Source organism: Somniosus microcephalus, chromosome 12 (genome assembly GCF_052327205.1).
Source record: "Somniosus microcephalus isolate GS21.2 chromosome 12, FLI_Smic_1.0, whole genome shotgun sequence".
Classification (NCBI taxonomy): domain Eukaryota; kingdom Metazoa; phylum Chordata; class Chondrichthyes; order Squaliformes; family Somniosidae; genus Somniosus; species Somniosus microcephalus.
The window spans coordinates 108,890,897-108,913,093 of NC_140998.1; the positions used below are offsets into that span (position 1 = coordinate 108,890,897).

A 22,197-nucleotide genomic window follows, 5' to 3' on the forward strand; every position below is an offset into this window, starting at 1 on the left:
TGAAGTCGAAGGATAACTTTTTCAGCCACACTCAATATACTTGTTTCACTACCTATGTGTGGAATTTTCTACATCGTACTTCACTTGAACATGATAACTTACCTCCTTGCAGAATCACCCCAATGCTTATTTTCTCATTTGCTCAGAATTACCCCAATTTACAGTGGCACTCTAAGTTAGCAATGGGCTTCACAACTGAACCCCTCCTCAGATTGGAGGGTTTCAGGGGGCCAGGCAGCAAGGCGAAGAACAAAGCGGTAAGTGGCCAACAATTTTCTATTCGCTGAGGCCTTCTCCTTGTTGTTCTCTAATAGTAACTAGAAGGTCCCCAGAGCCCAGCAGCCAGGTCCACAACTGCAGCCTGTTAGAGCTGTAACTGCATTCCTGATTCCATACTAATTCCTAGTGCAAGACCCTGCCATGGAATGGGCCTGCACTGGGGTGTGACTGAGCCATACTAATGACCAGACTCACTAAATCTTGATGCATCTCAGCCTGGACAGCCAGACCACACTTCTGATGCACTCTGCCTGGCCAACACCTGCCAAAAAGGGTGGGTGAGGGGAGGAAGGGGGGGGGGGGGGGGAAATACAATCAATAGGATGTCAAAGAAAAATCCACCAGGTCTAATCACTTTGGCTAGGTAGTAAGATCATTGTGACATTGTTCACTAATAGTATGTTGGCAAACCAAAACATTTACAAACCACAATAGGTTTATCAGAATTATGATGTTTTCCTCATTTTTGTTGTTGCTACAACCAAAAGAATCATAGGAAGTGGAAGTAATGTGGAGAATCACCTGTTCCTGAGTGAGACAGGCCATTAGCATTTATAGAGATACAAACATTAAATAAAAAGGAAAGACCAAGACCCAATGCTCACACGATTTATTAGATTTTGCAACTTTGCACACCGCCCTCCCCAATCGCTAGTAATGCTAACTCCTAGGGGAGACAAAGAAGAAAACTACACCCTATTTCAGAAAAAACTCTGGAAAATCTGCCCCCATCCCCCCACAACTTCCAAGACAATCAAGAAAATGCTAGAAGAACAGGACATCACCAGACATACTTAACTAATCCCCCTCAGATATGTCCCAAAGTCCTTATGAATACAGGTCTGTACAAGACCAGAAAAGATCGTTTCTATCCAGCAGGTGGATTTCAAAGATCACAGATTTCATACCCTTCAATAACCCTGTCTGCCAAAAAATTATCCATCACCCTCTTGAAATTTATACCATCCCTCATTCCTACATATATTTAGGCTATTCCATATATTGACCAGTGTGTGTGAAAAAGTTACATCTTAACTGTGCTAGATTTTAAAGCTTTTCCATCTAAGTGTGCATCAATAGCCCCTGTAGAATGTGTTCATAAATATTGCTCTGGAATCCTGTTTATTTATTTCCTTTTAAGATCTTAAAAACATCAACAAGGATCAGCTCTAAACTATACTTTTTCCCTAATATGAACATCCCTATAGTTCTGCCTCAATTTCCAATCACATTTATCAACTTTCTATTCACCTCAAGGTTAGGATGTCCCACATGTGGTGTGTATACAGGACTGCGCACAACAATCAAGGTAGGGGCAGATCAGTTCTTTGCACAAACCAAGTGTCACTTTCTGGGACATGTGCTCAAATCCTCGCTATACATCCTGAAATCCTGTTGCTTTTTAAAAAAAAACTACTGCTGAATATTATGCCATTTAAATGGCGTTTTCCACTAAACCCCCAGATTTCTCCCTCACTACTCCCATTTGTTTTTTTTGTTTTTTTTAACTTCTACAGTCCGTTCCTCTTCTCCAGCTTCATGGATTTGCAATGTTACACTAACCTGTCTAGATCTGTCCAAATGGCCCACTTGTTTACTACTTTTTATAACCTCTCCCACTTCATCTTTAGTAAACATGGACATCTTTGTTACTATCCTTTCCTCCAAATCATTAATAGACATCAAAAACAAAGGCCCCTGAACAGATCCCTAGGTTACCCCATTAGTCAGCCCTTTCTATGCTGACACACAAAAAACTGAATGGTGGAAATTGAAAACAAAAGAACACGTCCATCAGCATCTAGATTCATACCGAGCTCCTCTTGATTCTTGAGCACTTCAGAACCATCACACCAGCAATATTGAGCCAATACTCAATCTATACTCAGTCATTGGAGAGTTTTTTGGAGTCTACTGACTGTTGTCCACAATATCACGTTTAGCTTTGGTTTCAACTGGACTTCGCATAATTGCAAGGTATGCAATTGCTTCAAAACAAGCCATCCCTCACTAGATTGGTAAAATTAGAAGCTCCCCACCAGTTCTTTCATGAAATCATTAATCATTTTCTGGCTATAATCTCTTCAATTAGCCATCGACACAGGAAAACATCTTCATCCCTCAGGATTCAAAATGTCCATTTAAAGGATCAACACTAGAAGACCCACATATTTAGTACTGGTTTTGGACGACACTGCATGTGCTATATCCCTCAAAAGTTGAAAAGCCTTAAGCTGAAAAGGTAGTTTGGGCCCAAATTCCTTCTGTTTAGACACAAGTTAGCAGAGAAAGTGTTAATTTATCTAGTGCACATTTAGATGGAATCTTCCAAAAATAATCCCTGCCTTTAGTTATTTTGCCATCTGATCTACAGCTGGAGGAATACTTTTGTTGGCACAGCACTCAAGGCCTCCAATACTGGAGGAAATGATTCTAGACATACTCATTCTCAAGACAGCCTTCTACCAGAAACAATGGCTCAAGTCTACCTGAATATCACTGCTTCTCTGGGAATTTTGCTAATCTCCCACTAGAGTTACAGCAGGAGACTGGGATAACCCCTAGGATGAGTCACAATTTCCTGCAGCATAATGAAGTGTAATATTAGTCACAAGGAAGGACCCATGATATTCCATGTAGACCTTAAAACCTAGAGCTGGCACACTGGAGGCTGATGGCAAACTATCTGAAACAAAAAGCATGCACTATTGGGCCAAGAATCACAGGGGCAGCAACTAAAGGAAGTCCATGCAAACCTAGCAGGGAAAATTGAGGTTTTTCTATACTTGTACCTTAACAAACCATAAAAACTGATCATTGTGTTCTGTGATTTCTTGACCATTTTTCACATAAAGGACTTGGCAAAGATCTATATTTAAATGTTTGGGTTTTAAAGTAGTGTATACACAGAGGTTTAAAAAAAAAACACAAAAAAAAGTTGAAATGCTAATGATTATCACCTCATGCGCTTAGTTATCTGTAAAACAGTCTGTGTTACCGATCCACATCTTAGATAGGTGTGATTTATACAGAATTAATTCCCAATAACCCAAATATAAAATCAAATGCAACTTTTCACCAAACTTCCAACAAGCCTAATGACACAAAAGCAGTTGCAGTGATTAAAGTGGATACACACACTTAATGGAAGTACAGTATGTAAAGGCAAACCTTTCGAAGGGTGAGCGAACTCGACTGATCACATGGAAGGTCAACACATCCTTCACCAACATTTCCTTGTCATCCAATGACCATACTGATCTTAAACATCCAGCTACCGAAAGGTAGTCAGCATTTTCATTGACAGATAGTTTCAACTCTTCCAAGGTTGAGGATTCTTTTATCTGAAACAAATGATAATACGTTATAATTAAGATACACACTGGGCATTCCAGCAGCAGTGTTGACCCCCCCAATCAATCAGTGTCACAAATTCTTATTGAAACTTTGAGCATCACTTAAATGTTCCTCCCTTGTTGAATAGGTTTTATTAGTTCATGGCTGAATTAAGAACATAAGAAATAGGAGCAGGAATAGGCCATATGGCCCCTCGAGCCTGCTCTGCTATTCAATAAGATCACGGCTGATCTTCAACCTCAGCTCCACTTTCTCGCCCTATCCCCATATCCCTTGATTCCCTTAGTGTCTAAAAATTTATCGATCTCAGTCTTGAATATACTCATCGACTGAGTACCCACTGCCATCTAGGGTAGAAAATGCCAAAGATTCACAACCATCTGAGTAAAGAAATTTCTCCTTGTTTCAATCCTAAATGGCCAACCCCTTATCCTGAGACTATGACCCCTAGTTCTAGACTCTCCAGCCAGGGGAAACAACCTCTCAGCATCTACCCGGTCAAGCCCAATAAGAATTTTATACGTTTCAATGAGATCTCCTCTCATTCTTCTAAACTCTAGAGAATATAGGACCATTCTACTCAATCTCTTCATAGGACAGCCCTCTCATCCCAGGAATCAATCTAGTGAACCTTCGCTGCACCCTCTTCTAAAAGCAAGTATATCCTTCCTTGGGTAAGGAGAACAAAATGGTACACTGTACTCCAGATGTGGTCTCACCAAAGCCCTATATAATTGCATCAAGACTTCCTTACTCTAATACTTCAACCCCCTTGCAAAAAAAAAAAATACTATTTGCCTTCCTAATTGTTTGCTGTACCTGCACGTTAACGTTTTGTAATTCAGGTACAAGGACACGTAAATCCATCTGCATACCAATATTTACTAGTCTCTCACCTTTTAAAAAATATTGTTTTTCTATTCTTCCTATCAAAGTGGATAATTTCACATTTCCCCACAATATACTCCATCTGCCAGCTTCTTGCCCATTCACTTAAGGGTCTATATCCCATTGCAACCTCTGCGTTCTCCTCACAGCTTACTTTCCCACCTAGCTTTGTATCATCAGCAAACTTGGATACATTACACGCGGTTCCCTCATCTATTGATATAGATTGTAAATAGCCGAGGCCCAAGCACCAATCCTTGTGGCACCCCACTAGTTACAACCTGAAAATGACCTGTTTGTTTTCTGTCCGTTAACCAATCCCCAATCCCAAGAGCCCGAATCTTGTACAACAATCTCTTGTGTGGCACCTTACCGAATGCCCTTTGAAATTTCAAATACACTACATTCACTGGATCCCCCTTAGCTACTCTGCTAGTTACACCCTCCAAAAACTGCAACAGATTTGTCAAACACTATTTCCCTTTCATAAAACCACACTGACTCTGCCTGGTCATATAATTTTCCAAGTTCCCTGTTACCACATCCCTAATAATAGATTCTAGCATTATACCAACTACTGATGTCAGGCTAACTGGTTTATCGTTCCCTGTTTTCTCTCTGCCCCCTTTCTTGAATAGCGGGGTTAACATTTGCTACCTTCCAATCCACGAGGACTGTTCTAGAATCTAGGGAATTCTGGAAGATCAACACCAATGCATCCACTATCTTGACAGCCACCTCTTTTAAAACCCTAGGATGTAGGCCATCAGGTCATGGGGATTTGTCAGCTTTTAGTCCCATTAATTTATCCAGAACTTTTTCTTCAATAACATTCATTACTTTAAGATCCTCACTCATTAGGCCTAGAGATTCCTACACCAAGGTTCACAAAACTGGATAGTAGACAATGTTCTAACTGCAGACTAACCAAATGATTTGTACAAATTTAGCATTACCTCTTTGCTTTTGTATTCTATGTCCAAATTTATCAAATATGCTTTTATAGCTTCATCAACTTGTCGTCTTTTATAAATTTCTGTGTCTGAACCACGAGTCTCTCTACTCCTTTTAAAGTTTTACTATTTAGTGTATCTTTCCACTTCGCATTTTTCTTCTCAAAATGCTATCACCTCACATTTCTTTGTATTAAAATTGATCTGGCTCCATCTACTAACCTATGTCTCCTGAAGTTGCATAGTCCTCTTTACAACTAACCATGCTCCCTATTTGTATGTTGTCTGAACATTTTAACAGTGGCCCCTTATACCCAAAGTCCAGCTTGATTTTTTTTTTTAAAAAAGGGGAAATTGTTCCAACACTGACCTCTGGGGGACACCACTGCTTACATCTCTCCAGTCTGAAAAACATCCACTAACCACTATTCTGTTTTCTGCCCTTTAACCAGCTTCCCATCCATGCTGCCACATTCCCTTTCAAACCATGTGCCTTAATTTTACCAATTAAATAATACGGCACCTTAAACTTCTTCTGAAAATCTATAAAACATCCACGGCATTTCTTTTATCAAAATGTTCCCTCAAAGAAGTCTTTTAAATTTGTATGGCACAACTTGCCTTTTACAAATCCATGCTGGTTGTCCTTAATTAACCCAAGTCTTTGAGTGAGTATTAATTTTAATCCTTATTATGGCCTTCACAGGATTACCCACTACATGCGTTAGGCTGGCTGATCTACAGTTACATGATTTTCACTTTCCCCCCCCTTATTTCTGAAGAGAGATGCTACATTCACAAACTTCCAGTCCTCTGGCACAACTTCCATATCCAACGATATTTGAAAGATTGGCTTTTTTATTTCCTTGGACTTGCCTCAACATTCTAAGATGCTTTCCATCAGGGATTGGTGCATAATTTCCCTTGGAGTTCCACCACTTTGTCGAGTACTATATATTTTATCTAATTACTTCACCACCTCCTCTTGTACCCTCTACTCCCACTACCACCCATTTCTCTAAAAGTTGAGGCAAATATTTAGTATCTCTTCATTGTCCACAAGATCTCCTTTTGCATCTCTAAATCTGCCTGATCCTTTCATTAAGTGCTCTTGAACCTGCCATTAATGCTTGTAAGAACAGCATGCCAAGTCTTTTTAAAGAGGGTAACACTATTAGTCAGAAGGGTTGCAGATTGGGCAGGAGTCCATGGAAAGCAGTTTGAGAAACTGCCTAAGAGACTGCAAAGTACTGTAAGTCATTTTGATTACTGCCCAGCAACCAAAGTGTTTTCCTTACCCACAGCAAGTGGAATACATAAATTTGTTCTGGTCACATACCATAGTTAAACAACAGAAAAATCTCTGCCCGTCTTAAAGGTGTTTTTGGGGGGGGGGGGGGAGAAAGAGGAGGAGGAGGAAAGCAGCTCTTTATCTAGGACATCAAATAGGCAGAATGTCAATCTATTTGACATGCAGTATATAATGAAGAAACATTAAACTTGGAAAAGATTTAATTGAGATGTTTTATTCTTCACCAAACATATCAAACTTAGTGCTATTAAAATGTTTTGTTTAAGTAAACATATTTAAATTTTTGTTTTGATTTTTGACTTTGTCTTGACTTTTATTTAGCACCTCCTCTACACTTAAATAATGGTACAGTCCTTTCAGAATATACTGGTTATATGAAGTTATTTTTGCTTTCTCTTTGAATATACAAATGAAGAAATGCAGCTGCGATAACAATTTTACACAGGATATACAGCACAAGAACAGGCCATCGGCCCAACCAGTCCATGCCGCTTATGCTCCACTCGGGCCTCCTCCAGTCTTTCCTTGTCCAACATCAGCATAACTATCTATTCCCATCTCCCTCATATGCTTATCTAACCACCCCTTAAATGCATCTATACTATTCACTTCAACCACTCCTTGTGGTAGCAAGTTCCACATTCTCACCACACTGGGTAAAAAAAACTTCCTTCTGAATTTTTAATAGATTTTTTGGTGATTATTACAAAATAAAAACATTAACATATCAAAATGCAAATTTTCATTTGGCACAAATATATGTTGCCTTTGAATATAATATTTTACGTGGTTTGTTCAGCAAAGTTACTTACCAAAAATTTTCAAAAGTTCATGCTCTCTCATTTTTGACTGCTTTCAACTTTTATTTAAAAGTAACGATATTAGTTATTTTCACTGCTTCTAAAATTGGCTTGCCTGGTCGTTAGTCCTGCCAGTGCTTCTCTAACAGATAGAGGGGCTTACAAACAGCATGCCTTGACCTGGTCTGTGGATGGCCAGTTTTGCTGCCAATGAAAAAAACATCTGGAGTTGTAGATACAAGTGCATGCTGGGAGATAATGTCTGCTACCTGTCTAAGTCTCTTCAACTGATAGTAATAGAAGCACCATGAACTGAAACCCTAGACCGCTTAGTTAAGATAAATAGTCTTGTTGAAATTTTTGTAATTTGTCTTTAAATTATAAACCTTATTCCCTGTACTAAGTTTCTCAACTGGTGAGAATTCAAGTTGGCAGCCAAGTCCATTTAACAAAATATTTGGAGCAATCTGTTGTTGACTGCGTTGTTGATTGGCTGTCGTCATATTAGCAGTTTTTCATTGGAAAAATACTAGCTTTGTCTGCTTTTAATGGTACGTTCCCGATCTGTTCAGTTGTGATGTTACATTTTATAAATAAGTAACTTGAGTCAATCAAGTGCGACATATACTTTTGCATATCAAGTGCGATGCTCGAATGATGGACAAAGGCATGAAACGCAGACTTTATATATATTTTCTCTCCACCCCCAACACAAACTAAGTGTCTCCACGCCAGACAGTATTCAAGGTCAAAACTTGCTGCAGTTGTACAGGGCCTTGGTGAGACAACATCTTGAGTATTGTGTGCAGTTTTGGTCGCCTTATCTGAGGAAGGATGTTCTTGCCATGGTGTTAGTGCAGCAAAGATTCACCAGACTGATACCTGGGATGGCAGGAATGACGTACGAGGAGAGATTGGGTCAATTGGACTTATACTCGCTGGAGTTTAGAAGAATGAGGGGGGATCTCATTGAAACTTATAAAATTCTAACAGGACTGGACAGACTGGATGCAGGAAGGATGTTCCCGATGGCAGGGGAGTCCAGAACCAGGGGTCACAGTCGAAGGATAAGGGGTAAGCCATTTAGGACAGAGATGAGGAGGAATTTCTTCACCCAAAGAGTGGTGAACCTGTGGAATTCTCTACCACAGAAGACAGTTGAGGCCAATTCATTAAATATATTCAAGAAGGAGGTATATATATTTCTTAAGGCTAAAGGGATCAAGGGATATGGAGAGAAGGCAGGGACAGGGTACTGAATTTGGCTGATCAGCCATGATCTCATTGAATGGCGGAGCAGGCTTGAGGGGCCGAATGGCCTACTCCTATCTTCTATGTTTCTAAGGCAGTAGATAGGAATGTTGCTGCTAAGCTTGCTAGGTACGCAATATTGTGCTGTGGATTATTCCCCGATATGTTTCCCTCCCTCTCTGTGGGAAGTACCGAAGCTTAGGAACTGGACAGTGTAGAGTTGGGGTGTTGCGGAGAGATGATTTTTTCCCCCCTTCTGTTCAAGATAAGGGAGGTCAGTTCTGGGAATAGAACACTTTCTACTTCTGGCACCCAGTATTTGCATCAAGCACTCTCAAGTCAGGAATAATCAATGCATAGTACTGTAAAGCTCCCATCCTCAGAACACCGCTTCTTACTGCACAAGAGTGATTTTTTCCCCATTTCTCACATAAGTTATCCTTATGGCTTCTCGGTGAGGGAATGCCAGTTTATGCTATGGGCCTATGCCTACTAGGAATTTTATTTAAGTCACCCGTCATCTCACACGATACCTTTACACCTAGCAGAGAGGAAAGACTTTCATTCCGTTACCAGTTGTTGGTGGATTTGAATCCATCTCCTTTTGGTGAAATTAAGGTGTGCTAGTCCAGTGCTGCTGAAAACAGCACTTAAAAGTAGTAGTTTAAGAACCAGTAAGAATTTACCTTTTTGATCTTTTGTACCACCTCAAAATGTGTGACATCTTCCATGGTTGGTTCAGTTATCTCTGGACCATAGGCCAGACAATTAAACAGAGTTGTGGAGAAGAAGTTTGGCGATGGACCACCATGAACTAATGATAGTGCAATCATCCGTCCTGCTTCATAATACCAGTCCCACCTAAGAGCTACAGAAGGAAATAAACATAAATACATGCATATTATACAGTAAGAGTGGGGGGAAGCAATAGGGCAAATATGTCCACTCACTATCTACTGCCCTTGCATTACAACAGTCACTACACCTAAAAAGTACATAATTGGCTGTGAAGCATTTGGAACCTCCTGAGGTTGTGATAGGTACTATATAAATCCAAGTTCTTTATTTATTTAGTTTGATCCAATTCCCTGCCTATCAAGAGTGCCAGACACATAGCAGCAACCTGGGTAATCAGACCTCTGATTTTTCATTTTAATATTCAGTAGCAAGGAGACAATCTATACTTAACAAGGTATCTATCCATTTGCACATGTAAATGAATAAATACATGTCCATAGAATCCACTGGCTCTCTCCTAGGAGACAGTCTGCTACACTGTTTCAGACCAAGCTTTCTTGCTAACTGCCCATAACACCAGATGTTGGGCAAAATTCTGTGCAGCTGTATCCTTGCAGTGGAGCAAACTTAAAGACGTGGCACAGGTTAATAGAGATTAGCGCCCAGAAATTCGGGTCGGGGGCTTCCCACGGGTGCAAGCCCCCGACCTGCACTTACCTAGCGCACCGGCCGTTGAGCTGCGGGCCCGCGTGGGATTCCAATCCTGGGCCTCTTCCAACTGCCAGCGCGCAGTGCTTGCGTATCCCAGGTGCGCAGTTAGTTCAATGCGTCCCCTGGGATCACGTGGGCCATGGAGAGCCAAGGGTAGCAGGGAATGCTTCATTCATAAGTTACCTGTCAAACCTATAAATACTATAAGCCCCAAAACATCACTAAAACGTCAAATAATTTTTTTTTTTTTTTTTAAATCACATTTTAAAAAATAACTAAATTACATGAAATAACTATTTTAAACAATTTAAATTTTTTTTTAAATTAATTACATTTTCTAACGAGGCTAAAAATAAACTTACCTTTCTTTAAAGTATTTAAAAATAATAAACTTGTGGAAATTTAAATTTTTTTTAAAATTAATTCACCACTTAACTTGTTAAAAGCAGGCCTTGCGCCTGCTTTTTAAAAGTGCAACTGTTGGAGACTTACCCTCCCGGAAAAACCTGGGAAAAAAACGTACAGTAGTTCGATGCGCACGCATTCCACCTCTCAACCCCTTCTTTCAGGGGAACGGAAGTGCCGGTTTCCCATGCATGCACGAAACCGGCACTTTCGTTGGGCCTACGCACGAATACCCCATGCGTACTCACGTGTTGGGACCCGAATTTCTGGGCCAAGATCTCAGTTAAGTGCTCCATTCCTTACTTCTCATTGTATAGAATGAGACCATAGATATCAACTAGCTACTGTTGCTCTGGTGGCACGTAGACAGCAATATCCCAATGTTGTTTATGTACAAACTTTAACTACACTTTGTAGATTTATTAACACAAGACAAGTGGTTAGCACTGTTGCCTCACAGCGCCAGGGACCCGGGTTCGAATCCGGCCTCGGGTGACTGTCTGTGTGGAGTTTGCACATTCTCCCCGTGTTTGCGTGGGTTTCCTCCGGGTGCTCCGGTTTCCTCCCACAGTCCAAAGATGTGCAGGTTAGGTTGATTGGCTATGATAAAATTGACCCTTAGTGTTAGGGGGATTAAATACATGGGGTTACGGGGATAGGGTAGGATATGAGTTGGTGTAGGGGTTACGGGGATCGGGTGGGATATGTGTCGGTGCAGGCTCGATGGGCCGAAATGGCCTCTATTTGCACTGTGGGGTTTCTGTGATTTCTGTGAAGTGGACAGAGATGCATTAGGGAGTGCTGCAATAATAGGAGAAATCAGACATGATTTAATTTTTCATAAAATATTAGTTATGGTTAAGCATCAAGAAAACCTGAGGTAGATCTTTCAATCTAAGTCGCCTTTGTAGTTTTGCATTCACCAGATGGGTACTTTTATTTCCATGTGTTACTGAAAATAAAAACTGTATTAACAATAAAATTATATTGAAATGCAAAAGTGGCAGTAAGTTAATTTTAATCATCTTGGATTTCATATAAAAATAATAGGTTAACAAGCTTCTTGTCTCCTAATATAATGACAGCATTTGCCTCTCAGAGACTTCCTCTTGTACAGAAAGATGTTAATTAAGCATTTCTGGTCATTAAAGAAAATCAAACAGAAACACTCTCAACAGAGGAAGAAATGCCTTAGAGTATAGTTAAACTTTAAAAAGATATAAATTGCTATTTGCACTTCAATTTAGTTTTAATAAATTTTACAATTGTCCACAAACTGAATATTTGCAATACCTGTGAAACCACTGCACCTTTTTTGAAAAATGTTCAAATTGACATGGAACAAAATGCACTCTTGTGTACAAGTGCTGGACACTTTCCAGAGGTTGCCATTGAGATCAAGTAGTATCTATCTGCTGAGCCTTTCTAATGAAGATATTTATCATATTCTACTGTTCATTGTAACATATCCTTTTACTTAACTGGGAATTGTAAAGCCGTTAGGTAGGAAGCCTTCTCGAAGTAGCATTACTGATACCTTCTGAACATTTCCTTCTAGTATTGGACTATACTCAAATTACAAAGAAGCATGCAAGTGAAAATTAAGCTCATTATCAAACCAACATAACAGCATTTAGCAATTCTCCATCGATCTTTTCTTGTACTACGTCAAAATCAAATGCAAATCACAAACATTTGAATATAAACTATAGTTGTGAAGTTTAATATATATACAGTAATGTTAAAAATGTCTAACCTCGAGAATTTAGAGTCATGTTCTTCGAGGTAGTAGAACCGTCAAACAAGACTGAATTCTCAAGATGATGCATGAGCAAACGAAAAAATTCATGACCGGGATCTCCCAGATCAACAGCCTCTTGAGGTTTTCTAGCATCATCTGAAAATTGAACACAAATTGTGCTGGTGGGGCTGAACGTTTTGCGTTTCATCTCGCTCAGAGCTCCTTCCCAGACATTTGTTCTGTCAACAGTGATTCTTGAGATGTCATTCAATTTGATTTGTGACCTTAAGTCTTTCAAAATGTCTATAAGTGATCTTGACGCAAATATCTGGCTGTTGAAGAAATGGTTAAAAAAAGCAATATTTTGTAGTTGAAGTTAATCATTGGAAAAATAATTGTGCAACATTACATGTTCTACTTAACAGAAAAAAAAGTAACTTTCCAATAAAAGTTTTGAAACATTTTACAAGCTTAGATAATAGAAAAGCAAAAGTGAAAGATATTCTAACAAGGTCCAACAGTCTTTAGCACAAAACAAACACTGGAAGATGAGTTCTTAAGCAAAGGAACCAAAAATACCAGACATATGGGTATGGCAAGACACGACACAGAGCACCTGCTAAATTTATTATCAGGACCTCAACTTTTTTTCTTAGCTTTCCCACCCAGCAGCCAGCCAACTTGACAGGCTGGTCGTCTGCTGGGCGGGAAAACCAGCAACAGGAGGCCGCGGCGATTGCAGAAGGGAGGCCGAGTGCTTCCTTGATGGGCCACGGGGAGCACTCCAGCTCCTCCTGGCCCATAAGGACTGCTGGAAAAGGCATTTGCTTTTGGAACCGGCAGCTCCCACCTCACTTTAACTGCTGGGTTCCCAAAGCCCTGGGAAACCAGCGTGGCATCTGTTAAATTTAAAATTAAGTTCCAATTGCCCTATTTAAATATGTTAATGAAGTGTCACGCCTCCCAATGGCAGGACACTTGCCCACCACCATAAAAACAGCAACGGGAGCACACACGGCGGGTTGGGAACATGTTACAGGGTGGTGGGGGTTTAATAGAGGCCATGATCTCATAAGTTGGAACAATACTGAAAGCGGTTGAGAAAAAGAACTTGCATTTATAGAACGCCTTTAACATAGCAAAACATCCCAAGGCGCTTCACTGGAGAGTTCAGACAAAATTTGACACCAAGCCAAATAAGACGACATCAGGACTGATGGACCAAATCTAGGTGTTATTGTGCAAAGATCAATCAAGGTTTACGACCAATGTGAAGAATGTGTAACCAAAGCAAACAGGATATTGGGTTGTATTTATAGATCCATTAAATACATGTCAAAGGACACCATTCTGTCCTTATACAGGTCCTTGTTTAGACTGCATCTAGAGTACAGTGTCCAGTTCTGGTCCCCTCACATGGTGCATGATATAGTGCCCTTGGAAAAGGTTCAGAGGAGAGCCACAAGAATGATTCCCAGCTTAAAGAACCTTAGTTCCTCAGGTAGGCTTAGAGAGCTGGGTCTACTCACTTTAGAGCCGCGTAGTCTTGGAGGCGACCTGATAGAGGTATATAAAATGAAGGACTGGATTGCATATTTATTGATAGATTTATTTTATTTTGACAGATTAGACCAGACATCATGCATTTAAACTATGCAAGAGTAGGAATAGGCTAGATGTTATGCAGTTCTTCTTTTCCCCAGAGAGTAGTGATCCTTTGGAATACGTTGCCAGCTTGTGCGGTGTGTCCTGACTCTCTGCATGCCTTCAAAAGGGAGCTGGACCGGTTCTTGGCTGGAGCAGATATCGCATCTTATAAAAAGGTTAGTGATTTAACAGTTAATGTAAGCATAGTCAATCTGGTCTCCTGGACTGGTTTCGCTCGCCTGAGGTCGTCAGAGGGGAATTTTCCAGGTTTGTTTTCCCTTGTTGGCCGTGGTTTTTTTTGCCCCTCAGGAAATTACATGGCTGTTGGGGTGGGTGGGGGCGGGGTAGGAGTAGGAAATGTCTATTCATGGCATCACGAGTGTTGGGCAGGCTGGATGGACCATCTGGTCTTTCCCTGCCTGTCATTTTTGTATGTTCATATGTCTGCAACTTACCATCGCTCTCAAACAGGAAAGCTTCCTCCCACACGAAACATCCTACAGCAAGATCAGCGAGATGGTGGGTGTGGAAAGAACAGGCGAGTAATATTCCCACTAATCTATTCCCCTGCAGAAGGGCAAACCTTTCCTAGATCTTCAGTGCTGACTCCGGTTTCTCTAGCTAGTGTGACACATATTTTAAGAATCAGAATGTACTACACTTCACACAGTGATTGTGGATCTTGCATGAGTGATCTTATCCATGATTTCTAGAACTGCAACAGCTTGTGTTGTGTTTTCATCAAGACTGCTTTCTTGAAGTGTCTTCTTTATGTTACTCACTTTAGAATGATTGGGCAATATTTGTTTATTGTTTTTTTTTAATAAAAGGAAGGCATGTCCACGAAATAAGATAACTGATTGTTTATATGAATTCTACATGATTCTATTTGTGTTTCCTGTCATACCAGATTAGGGTGATGCATTTCAGGGACAAATACCAGAGATTTAGAGTGGCATTTAGGCTATCACATAACATTAGTTTGTTGTTCACCCTTGGGGAAAGTATGAAGTAGTGGAAGGATTCGTAGGCTGATTAACAGTCTGACAGGCAAAGCCCCATTTGCAACAGTGTGTTCCAAATAATTTTTAAAACATGCTGTAAATAGCCAAAATCACTGAATTTTGGGCAACTTATTATGAAAATGATATGGATGCAATTGACAAAGATGATTTGGGTGCTAAAAAAAAATAGTAAACTACGAGGACAGCATACAGAATTGAATTTGTTCTCAAGGGATAAACAATGAGTTGAAGAAAATGATCCTAACCTTTAAAAATACTTAATGGCATCAATAACATGAATCTAAACAGGTTATTTAATAAACTGTGCTCACAGAATAAAACACTTATAAACCAAGATTAAAAATGAGAATAATTGTTCTCTTCCAACCAGTAGTCAGTATGTGGAATATATATTCAAAGTGACAATGCAATGTAAATTAACTCACTTAAAAAACTAATCTATTCTCTTCATGAAATGAAGCTACGGTATGAAATGATCAAATACTCTACACTAATTCTGTCAGCCATTAGATGGTCATCTAGGAAATGCATTTTGGCTAAAAAATATTGGACTGATGGATAATTTTTTATTGAATTACCGTACAAAATTCCAGAACAGAGTAAATCATACAAGCGCCACTGAATATAGTGGGCTTGTTGGACCAAATAGGTGTGGCCAATTGTTTCAAAAGCTGCAGAGAGCTCAGAGGACAAGGAGGGACAATGCACCAGTCACAGAAAATGCTGTTTGCGACTTTGTTTAGGACGGTTTCAGTGCTGTGGGAAACATGCAAACCTGATCAGAGCGATTCAAACAGAGTTGAGGGAGAACGGGGCATAGATCTGGGAGGTGACAACACACTCAATCACTTTGGAGATGGGGCGGTAATTTATAAGGACAGAGAGAAGGGTATGTTTTTGAAGAGGGGTTGGTGATGGCAGTTTTGAAAAGGAGGGGGGCAGTAGTTGAGGAGGGGGAATCATTTACGATGCCAGCTAGCTTGCGGTCCAAGGAGGGAAATAATTTAGTGGAAAGTCATGAGAGCAGGAGGTGGGTCGCATAACTAGATAAGCCCAGAGGGGGCATGGTGGGAGCTGGGAGTGAAACCAGAGATGGGGATTCAGGGGTACAGTGGAGTGGGAGGTTTGGTGGTCAAGGGGAAGGGAGGGAAACAGCAGAATGGATGGTTTCAATCTTATTAACAAGAAGTCAATTAGCTCATTTTTGTTGGAGGCGAGGATTTAAGGAGAAGGTTTACTGTAGAGAAACAAAGCCAGGCATCATCACTGTTCTTCAGAATGACAAGACTAGTTTTGACAGAGGCCCCTGGTAGAGCGTGACCTGCCATGCAGATCTGGTGATGGATGGATAAGCCAGTTGTGGCGCAGATTTTCTCGAGGCTTGGCCCCAGGTGAGTGAAAATAAGGCCGTACCGGGGGATGGCCAGGGTGGCAGACAGTGAAGGTTTTGCTGAAGATAAGGGCATCAAAAGGCGGAGATAAGCAAAGCAATGGCTGCAGAGATATAGACAGAGGCAGATGCAGAAGTAAATGTGGCTGGAAGGGTTAGGGAGATGTGGGAAGTGAGGGATACAAGGAAGTGGTCAGGCAAAAAAATTATTTTTGAGCTTCAGAATTTGGATCCATTAAATAAACTATGTTATTGAATTGTTATAATCAAGTACTGATAGAGTCTCAACATTCTATAACTTGACTATGAATAATTTTTGCAACAGCACTAACCACTTTTTGCGTTCTTTCAGAGTTCCACTTGATAATCTAGGGCACTTAGAAGGAGAATGCAGCGACTCTTGATTATCTGCAAATTTCCTTTTTGGCGAGTTTATCTCTGACCCAAGCCTTTTTCTTAACTTCTCTATGGGGAAAAATGAAAAATAATTTTACAAAGTTAAATCTGGCCAATTTTACAGAACCAGTCATTAGTAAGTGAACATTTACAATCTCTCAGCATTTCCATTTGATTTTCAACGAGGCATTATTCATGTCTTCAAGTGATGACCGCAGCATTATAGAAACTGCAATATCGTTTTCACACATTTCAAGTCAGTTAGTTGGCACAACTGGGCAAGTTATAGATGAAAACAAGACCACACCAACATGCATTAGCATCCACAGCCATTTGTCTGTTGTCACGCTTCATTTCAGACATTTCCATAGAATCCCCCTTTCTCAGCTTCAGCTTGGCACATAGCTTTTACCTGCCTGGGGTTCATTCCTTTACCTTCCAAGGCTCCTGGTCTTCATCCAGTATGCATGCCTTGCCCACTGAAGTATTCTCACTTATGTTCAGTAACTGCACAGGTCAGTCCTGCTCAGTGCTTCAGATGATCATTCTACACTCTGTTATACCCAACAATACCCTCTTTGCACAGTGCATTCAAGAAGCATACAGCTGCTACAATTTCAGAAGTGCAATGGAATACTGACTATTCACCTGGAAGGGTGCAGCTGCAACAACACTCAAGAAGCTCAACACGATCCAGGGAAAAAAGCAGTCTGCTTGAATCAATGGAGTGTCTGCTTTGGGTGCAAATCGGCGATTACGCCCATTTTGAGAAGTGTTTCCACCCCACCCAGGTTTCTGATCAAACTCGTCTGCATATCGCCGAACCAAAATCCACCATGAACCAGCGCAATCGGGCAGCGCTTTAGAACAATTTTTTTTTTTTTTAATAAAAACATTTAGCTTTTTAAAAAAATTCTGTGATACAAGAGTGGTAACTTGGTGCAGCTTGAGTAATACAACTGAAAATGGATTTAATCACAAAAAATAATTTTTAATCAATAATCTAGAGAAATGTCAATCCACGTGAGTAACTATTTTAAATTACTGAAAATCACAAAAAAAGAACCATTTACTAGTTATATTAGGTACAGTAGTTTGTGCAAGTTTAAAAAAATTACATTCAAAACCTTTTAAAATGTGCCTATTCGTGTCCTTGCGCCCAAAAGAACCAGATTTTTTTTTAATTTTTTTATTTTTATTAAGAGCCTCCTCGGCCTGCAAACAAACTAAATTAGCAGGAACTTGCAATGGTGATTAATTCATCATGGGGGCATGGCTTTTAATGCGATGTATTTTTAAACGAGTGCAAAAGATAGCAGAAACTTGAGTTGTGCTGAACGTAATTTGCACTTAAAATGCCGCAATCTTTTGTGTACGTTACACCAATTTCAGGGAATTGCGCCGAAAAAACCCAGCGCAACCGAGCGGAAACTCTACCCCAATATCTACTCCTTCCACCAAAGATGCACTGAGACTGAAGCTTATTTCAACAGCCCCTCCTAGCCCTACGACCTCTATCACCAAGAAATACAAGGTCAGCGATGTCATGAAAACACCATCACCTCCAAGTTCCTCTCCAAGTCACACACCACTGTGATGTGGACATATTAGTGTCCGTTCATTGTCCTGGGTCAAAATCCTGGAATTCCCACCCAACACCACCGTGGGAACACCACCACAAGGATTGCATTGGTTCAAGAAGACAGTTCGCCACCTTCTCAAGACAACTAGGGATGGACAATAAATGCAGCTTTGCCAGCATCACCCACATTGCAACAACAAATTAAAAAAAATTAACAATTTAGTTCCAAAGTTATTACAAGTAATAAAGAGCAGTAACCTCAAAATCAGCAGTAATTTGTTAACTATGCTGAATATCAAAATAAAGTTATGCATAGACTAAATACTGATTAGTGTTCCAAGTTATTGGGGGATTGAGAGCAAATTAAAGAACTATTCACAGACATTTATATTGTGGTTATCATGCCAATGCCAACACAATTTTGGTAGTTGGAAGATATCTAGAAATGGAAATGGACTGTTACAAAGTGACTGTAGTCACAATAAATTCTAATTCACACTGTGACCAATTTTAATCCAGATGCACTTATTTCAAGAAGTTAGTTTTGAATGCTGTATCAGTAGAAATTGGAGATGGTCACTAACAACATTGTAGTGCAGTGCTCATGTCACTGGACTAATAATCCAGAGGCCTGGACAATACTCCATCTGGAAATAAAAAGCTGGTATCAATAAAAAGTGACCATGAAGCGGTCAGATTGGCATAAAACCCCAGCTGGTTCACTAGTGTCCTTACCCGATCTAGCCTATATGTGACTCCAGTCCAAGACCATTGTGGTTGACTCTTAACTACCCTCAAGTGGCCTAGCAGCCACTCAGTTGTGTGAAATCGCTACAAAGAATTTCAGTGGTTCAAGGTGGTGTCCCACACCACCTTCACAAGGCTACTATGAATGGGCAATAAATGTTGCCAGTGACACCCACATCCCAAGAATGAATATAAAAGCAACAATGTGGTCAAAAGTTTGAATTGCTCTTGGTGACTATCTTGAATGTAGCTTGATTTCATTCAAAAAGTAGAACATTTGATGGCTGGCAGGCAGTCAGTACAGCATTTGCCAACAATGGTTTGTTTCAAAGTTAATGTGATCAGAAATAATAACAAAAACAGTCTGCAAGGATGTGACCAACATTTTAACATTGCAGAAAAAAAGCCAATAAAAAACCTGCTCCAGAAATGTAATTAATTGGAACAAAGACAGGATTCTCAAATCAAGATTTTCTTGGAGCAGCACTTAAGGAACTTCTCCCAGACTACCATAACCCAATTGCCTTGAACAGAAGTATTAACCTCCAAGAAGCTGTATCATGTATGGAGGTTGGTAAATCATGTCAAAACAAATTGCACAAATTAAATGTCGAGAGAATCTGGACCAGATCCAGTATATCCTAGAATCTTTAAGCAAATTGTTGAAGCTCTGCTGGCTATTGTTAAGAGCTCAATAAACAATGGAACTGCATGCAAGGGCTAGAAGATAGCAAATTAAGAGCAGGTCCGAGGCTAGGTATTCTGTGGCGAGTGTCTCACATCCTGACTCCCCAAAGCCTTTCTACCAGCTACAAGGCACAAGTAAGGAGTGTTATTGAATACTCTCCACTTGCCTGGATGAGTGCAGCTGCAACAACACTCAAGAAGCTCGACACCATCTGTAGTGTATGTACCCGTCTATCTTTAAGGGAACTATTGAATGTAACCATTCACCTTTAAGGGAACTACTTTAGGTGTGGCACTATTTGTTTGGCTTCTGTATACTGTAATACCGATAGTGACCACACCAGTATATAAGTGTTGTGCCAGGAGTTATTGGGCAGATTCGCCCAGACCTTCGAATAGTAAAGACCTGTTTTGTTTGTTACTTCTGAAGTCTGTGTATTTATTAACTGCACAACCCACAGACTTTACAGTGGCGACGAGTCCGATCGTACCCTGCGGCAAGATTACCAAAGCAAGAAGAGCGTCGAAGAGAGGCAACCGCCCTCGTCGTGCTGCTGGAAGAAAACACGAGGCTGCAGCAGGAGAAAGGTGGAAGACTTTAGCAACAAAAGCTTCCGTCTGCAACAGGCACTGACTACCCTTCTACCACGGTACAGAGTGAGCCGATCAGCAGGGAACAAGGCGGCCGAAGAGACTGTGAGTAGGGGAAGGTGTAGAGAATATCCGTCGAGGGGGAGCTGTGCCGGTCAAAAGTCGGGTCCAACGGCGTCGGGTGACAGCCGGACCGCGATCGGCGGGAAAAATCCGGGCAGCGACCGCAGCCACGAAGCGCTGAGCCTGCGAGTAGGCGCGGGAAGAGAAACCCAACCGCAGCCGGGGAGGGAAACACCGGTCTGCGAGAGGGCTGGGGAGGCGAACGGGAACCGTGCGGGTGAGAGCCGGGTGCGGAGAGAGAGACTGCGAGGAGCCAGTCCAGCGGCTGAGCTGTTCTCCACCAACGGGGTACTCAGAGCCGGCAAAACCGAACGTGGGTGAGAGACACAGCCGAAAACGGGGTGAGAGACTGCGCGAGAGCCAGTCCAGCGGCTGAACTGTTCTCCACCAACGGGGTACCCAGGGCCGGTAGCACCGAACGTGCGGGTGAGAGAGCGACAGAGCCGGGTACGGAGAGAGAGACTGCGCGAGAGCCAGCCAGCGGCTGAACCTGTCCGCTGTGGGGGAAGCGTACCCCTTCCACCGGGAAGAAACGCGGGAAGCCGCCATTAGGCGGAGAAGACGCCAGAAGCGGGAAACCGCCATTGAAGTGGGCGGGGCGAGAAAGGAAGAGCGGGAAACCGCCATCTTGATTGACATACCGCCATTGAAGTGGGCGGGGAGAGAAGGAAAGAGCGGGAAACCGCCGATTTCGCGGGAAAACCGCCATCTTAGAAATACACAAATAAATAAGAATACTTAAAGAAATACTGGTGCTGCTCCCAAGGGAAGAAAAATGCCTAAGCGAGGGAATATTAACGACTTTAATTCGGAAATAGAAGACTGGGCCACGTACGTGGAACGCATAGAGATCTATTGCGAAGCCAACAAAATAGAGGAAGACGACAAGGCGATAACATTGCTAAACTCGATGGGGGCAAAAACATACGGGCTCTTGAAGCATCTAATAGCATCAAATAAACCAGCGGATCAGACCTTCGAAGAGATTGTGGCTGTGCTGAAGGACCATTTGAACCCCACACCGCTGATGCTGGCTGAACGATTCAAATTCTATGCAAGAACGCAGAAGAAAGACGAAAGCAATGCGGAATACTTGGTCGAACTGCGTAGGCTAGCGAAATACTGCCAGTTCGGAGGGAATCTGACAGAAGCGCTGCGGGACAAGTTCGTATGCGGATTGTCCAAAGAAGGGACGCAGAAGCGACTACTGGAAGAGAACGACCTCACACTGGACAGGGCTGTCCTTATAGCTGCATCGCACGAAGCCGCAGCGAAAGGAACGGCGGAAATGCAACTAAAGGCGGCGGCACTTGGGGTGGACCAAATTACTTCAAGCACAACAAAATGCTACCGTTGTGGGAAGACCACGCATGACCAGAATCAATGCTGGTTTAAGAACCAAGAGTGTAGGAAATGTGGCAAACTGGGTCACATCGCGAAGGTATGCCAGTCCGGGAAAAAGACCAATAATCAAAGGAAGCCACCACAAGAAAAGTACAACAAGGTACACAAGGTGGCTGAGAAGAGTTCAGACGAACAGAATTCAGACTCAGACCCAAACAACCAGGAGCTGG

General features: G+C 41.4%; 1 protein-coding gene across 1 annotated transcript in view; it reads right to left on the reverse strand.

Annotated features, from left to right (window-relative positions):
- g2e3 (G2/M-phase specific E3 ubiquitin protein ligase) overlaps positions 1 to 22,197 on the reverse strand; it is a 105,596-nt gene that overhangs the window by 6,038 nt on the left and 77,361 nt on the right. The window contains exons 10-13 of the mRNA XM_086003419.1: positions 16,830 to 16,962; positions 12,451 to 12,767; positions 9,527 to 9,708; positions 3,451 to 3,623 (exon numbers count right to left, since the gene is read on the reverse strand). Of these exons, the coding sequence (XP_085859545.1) occupies positions 3,451 to 3,623; positions 9,527 to 9,708; positions 12,451 to 12,767; positions 16,830 to 16,962 (805 nt within the window). The remainder of the gene's footprint in view (positions 1 to 3,450; positions 3,624 to 9,526; positions 9,709 to 12,450; positions 12,768 to 16,829; positions 16,963 to 22,197) is intronic.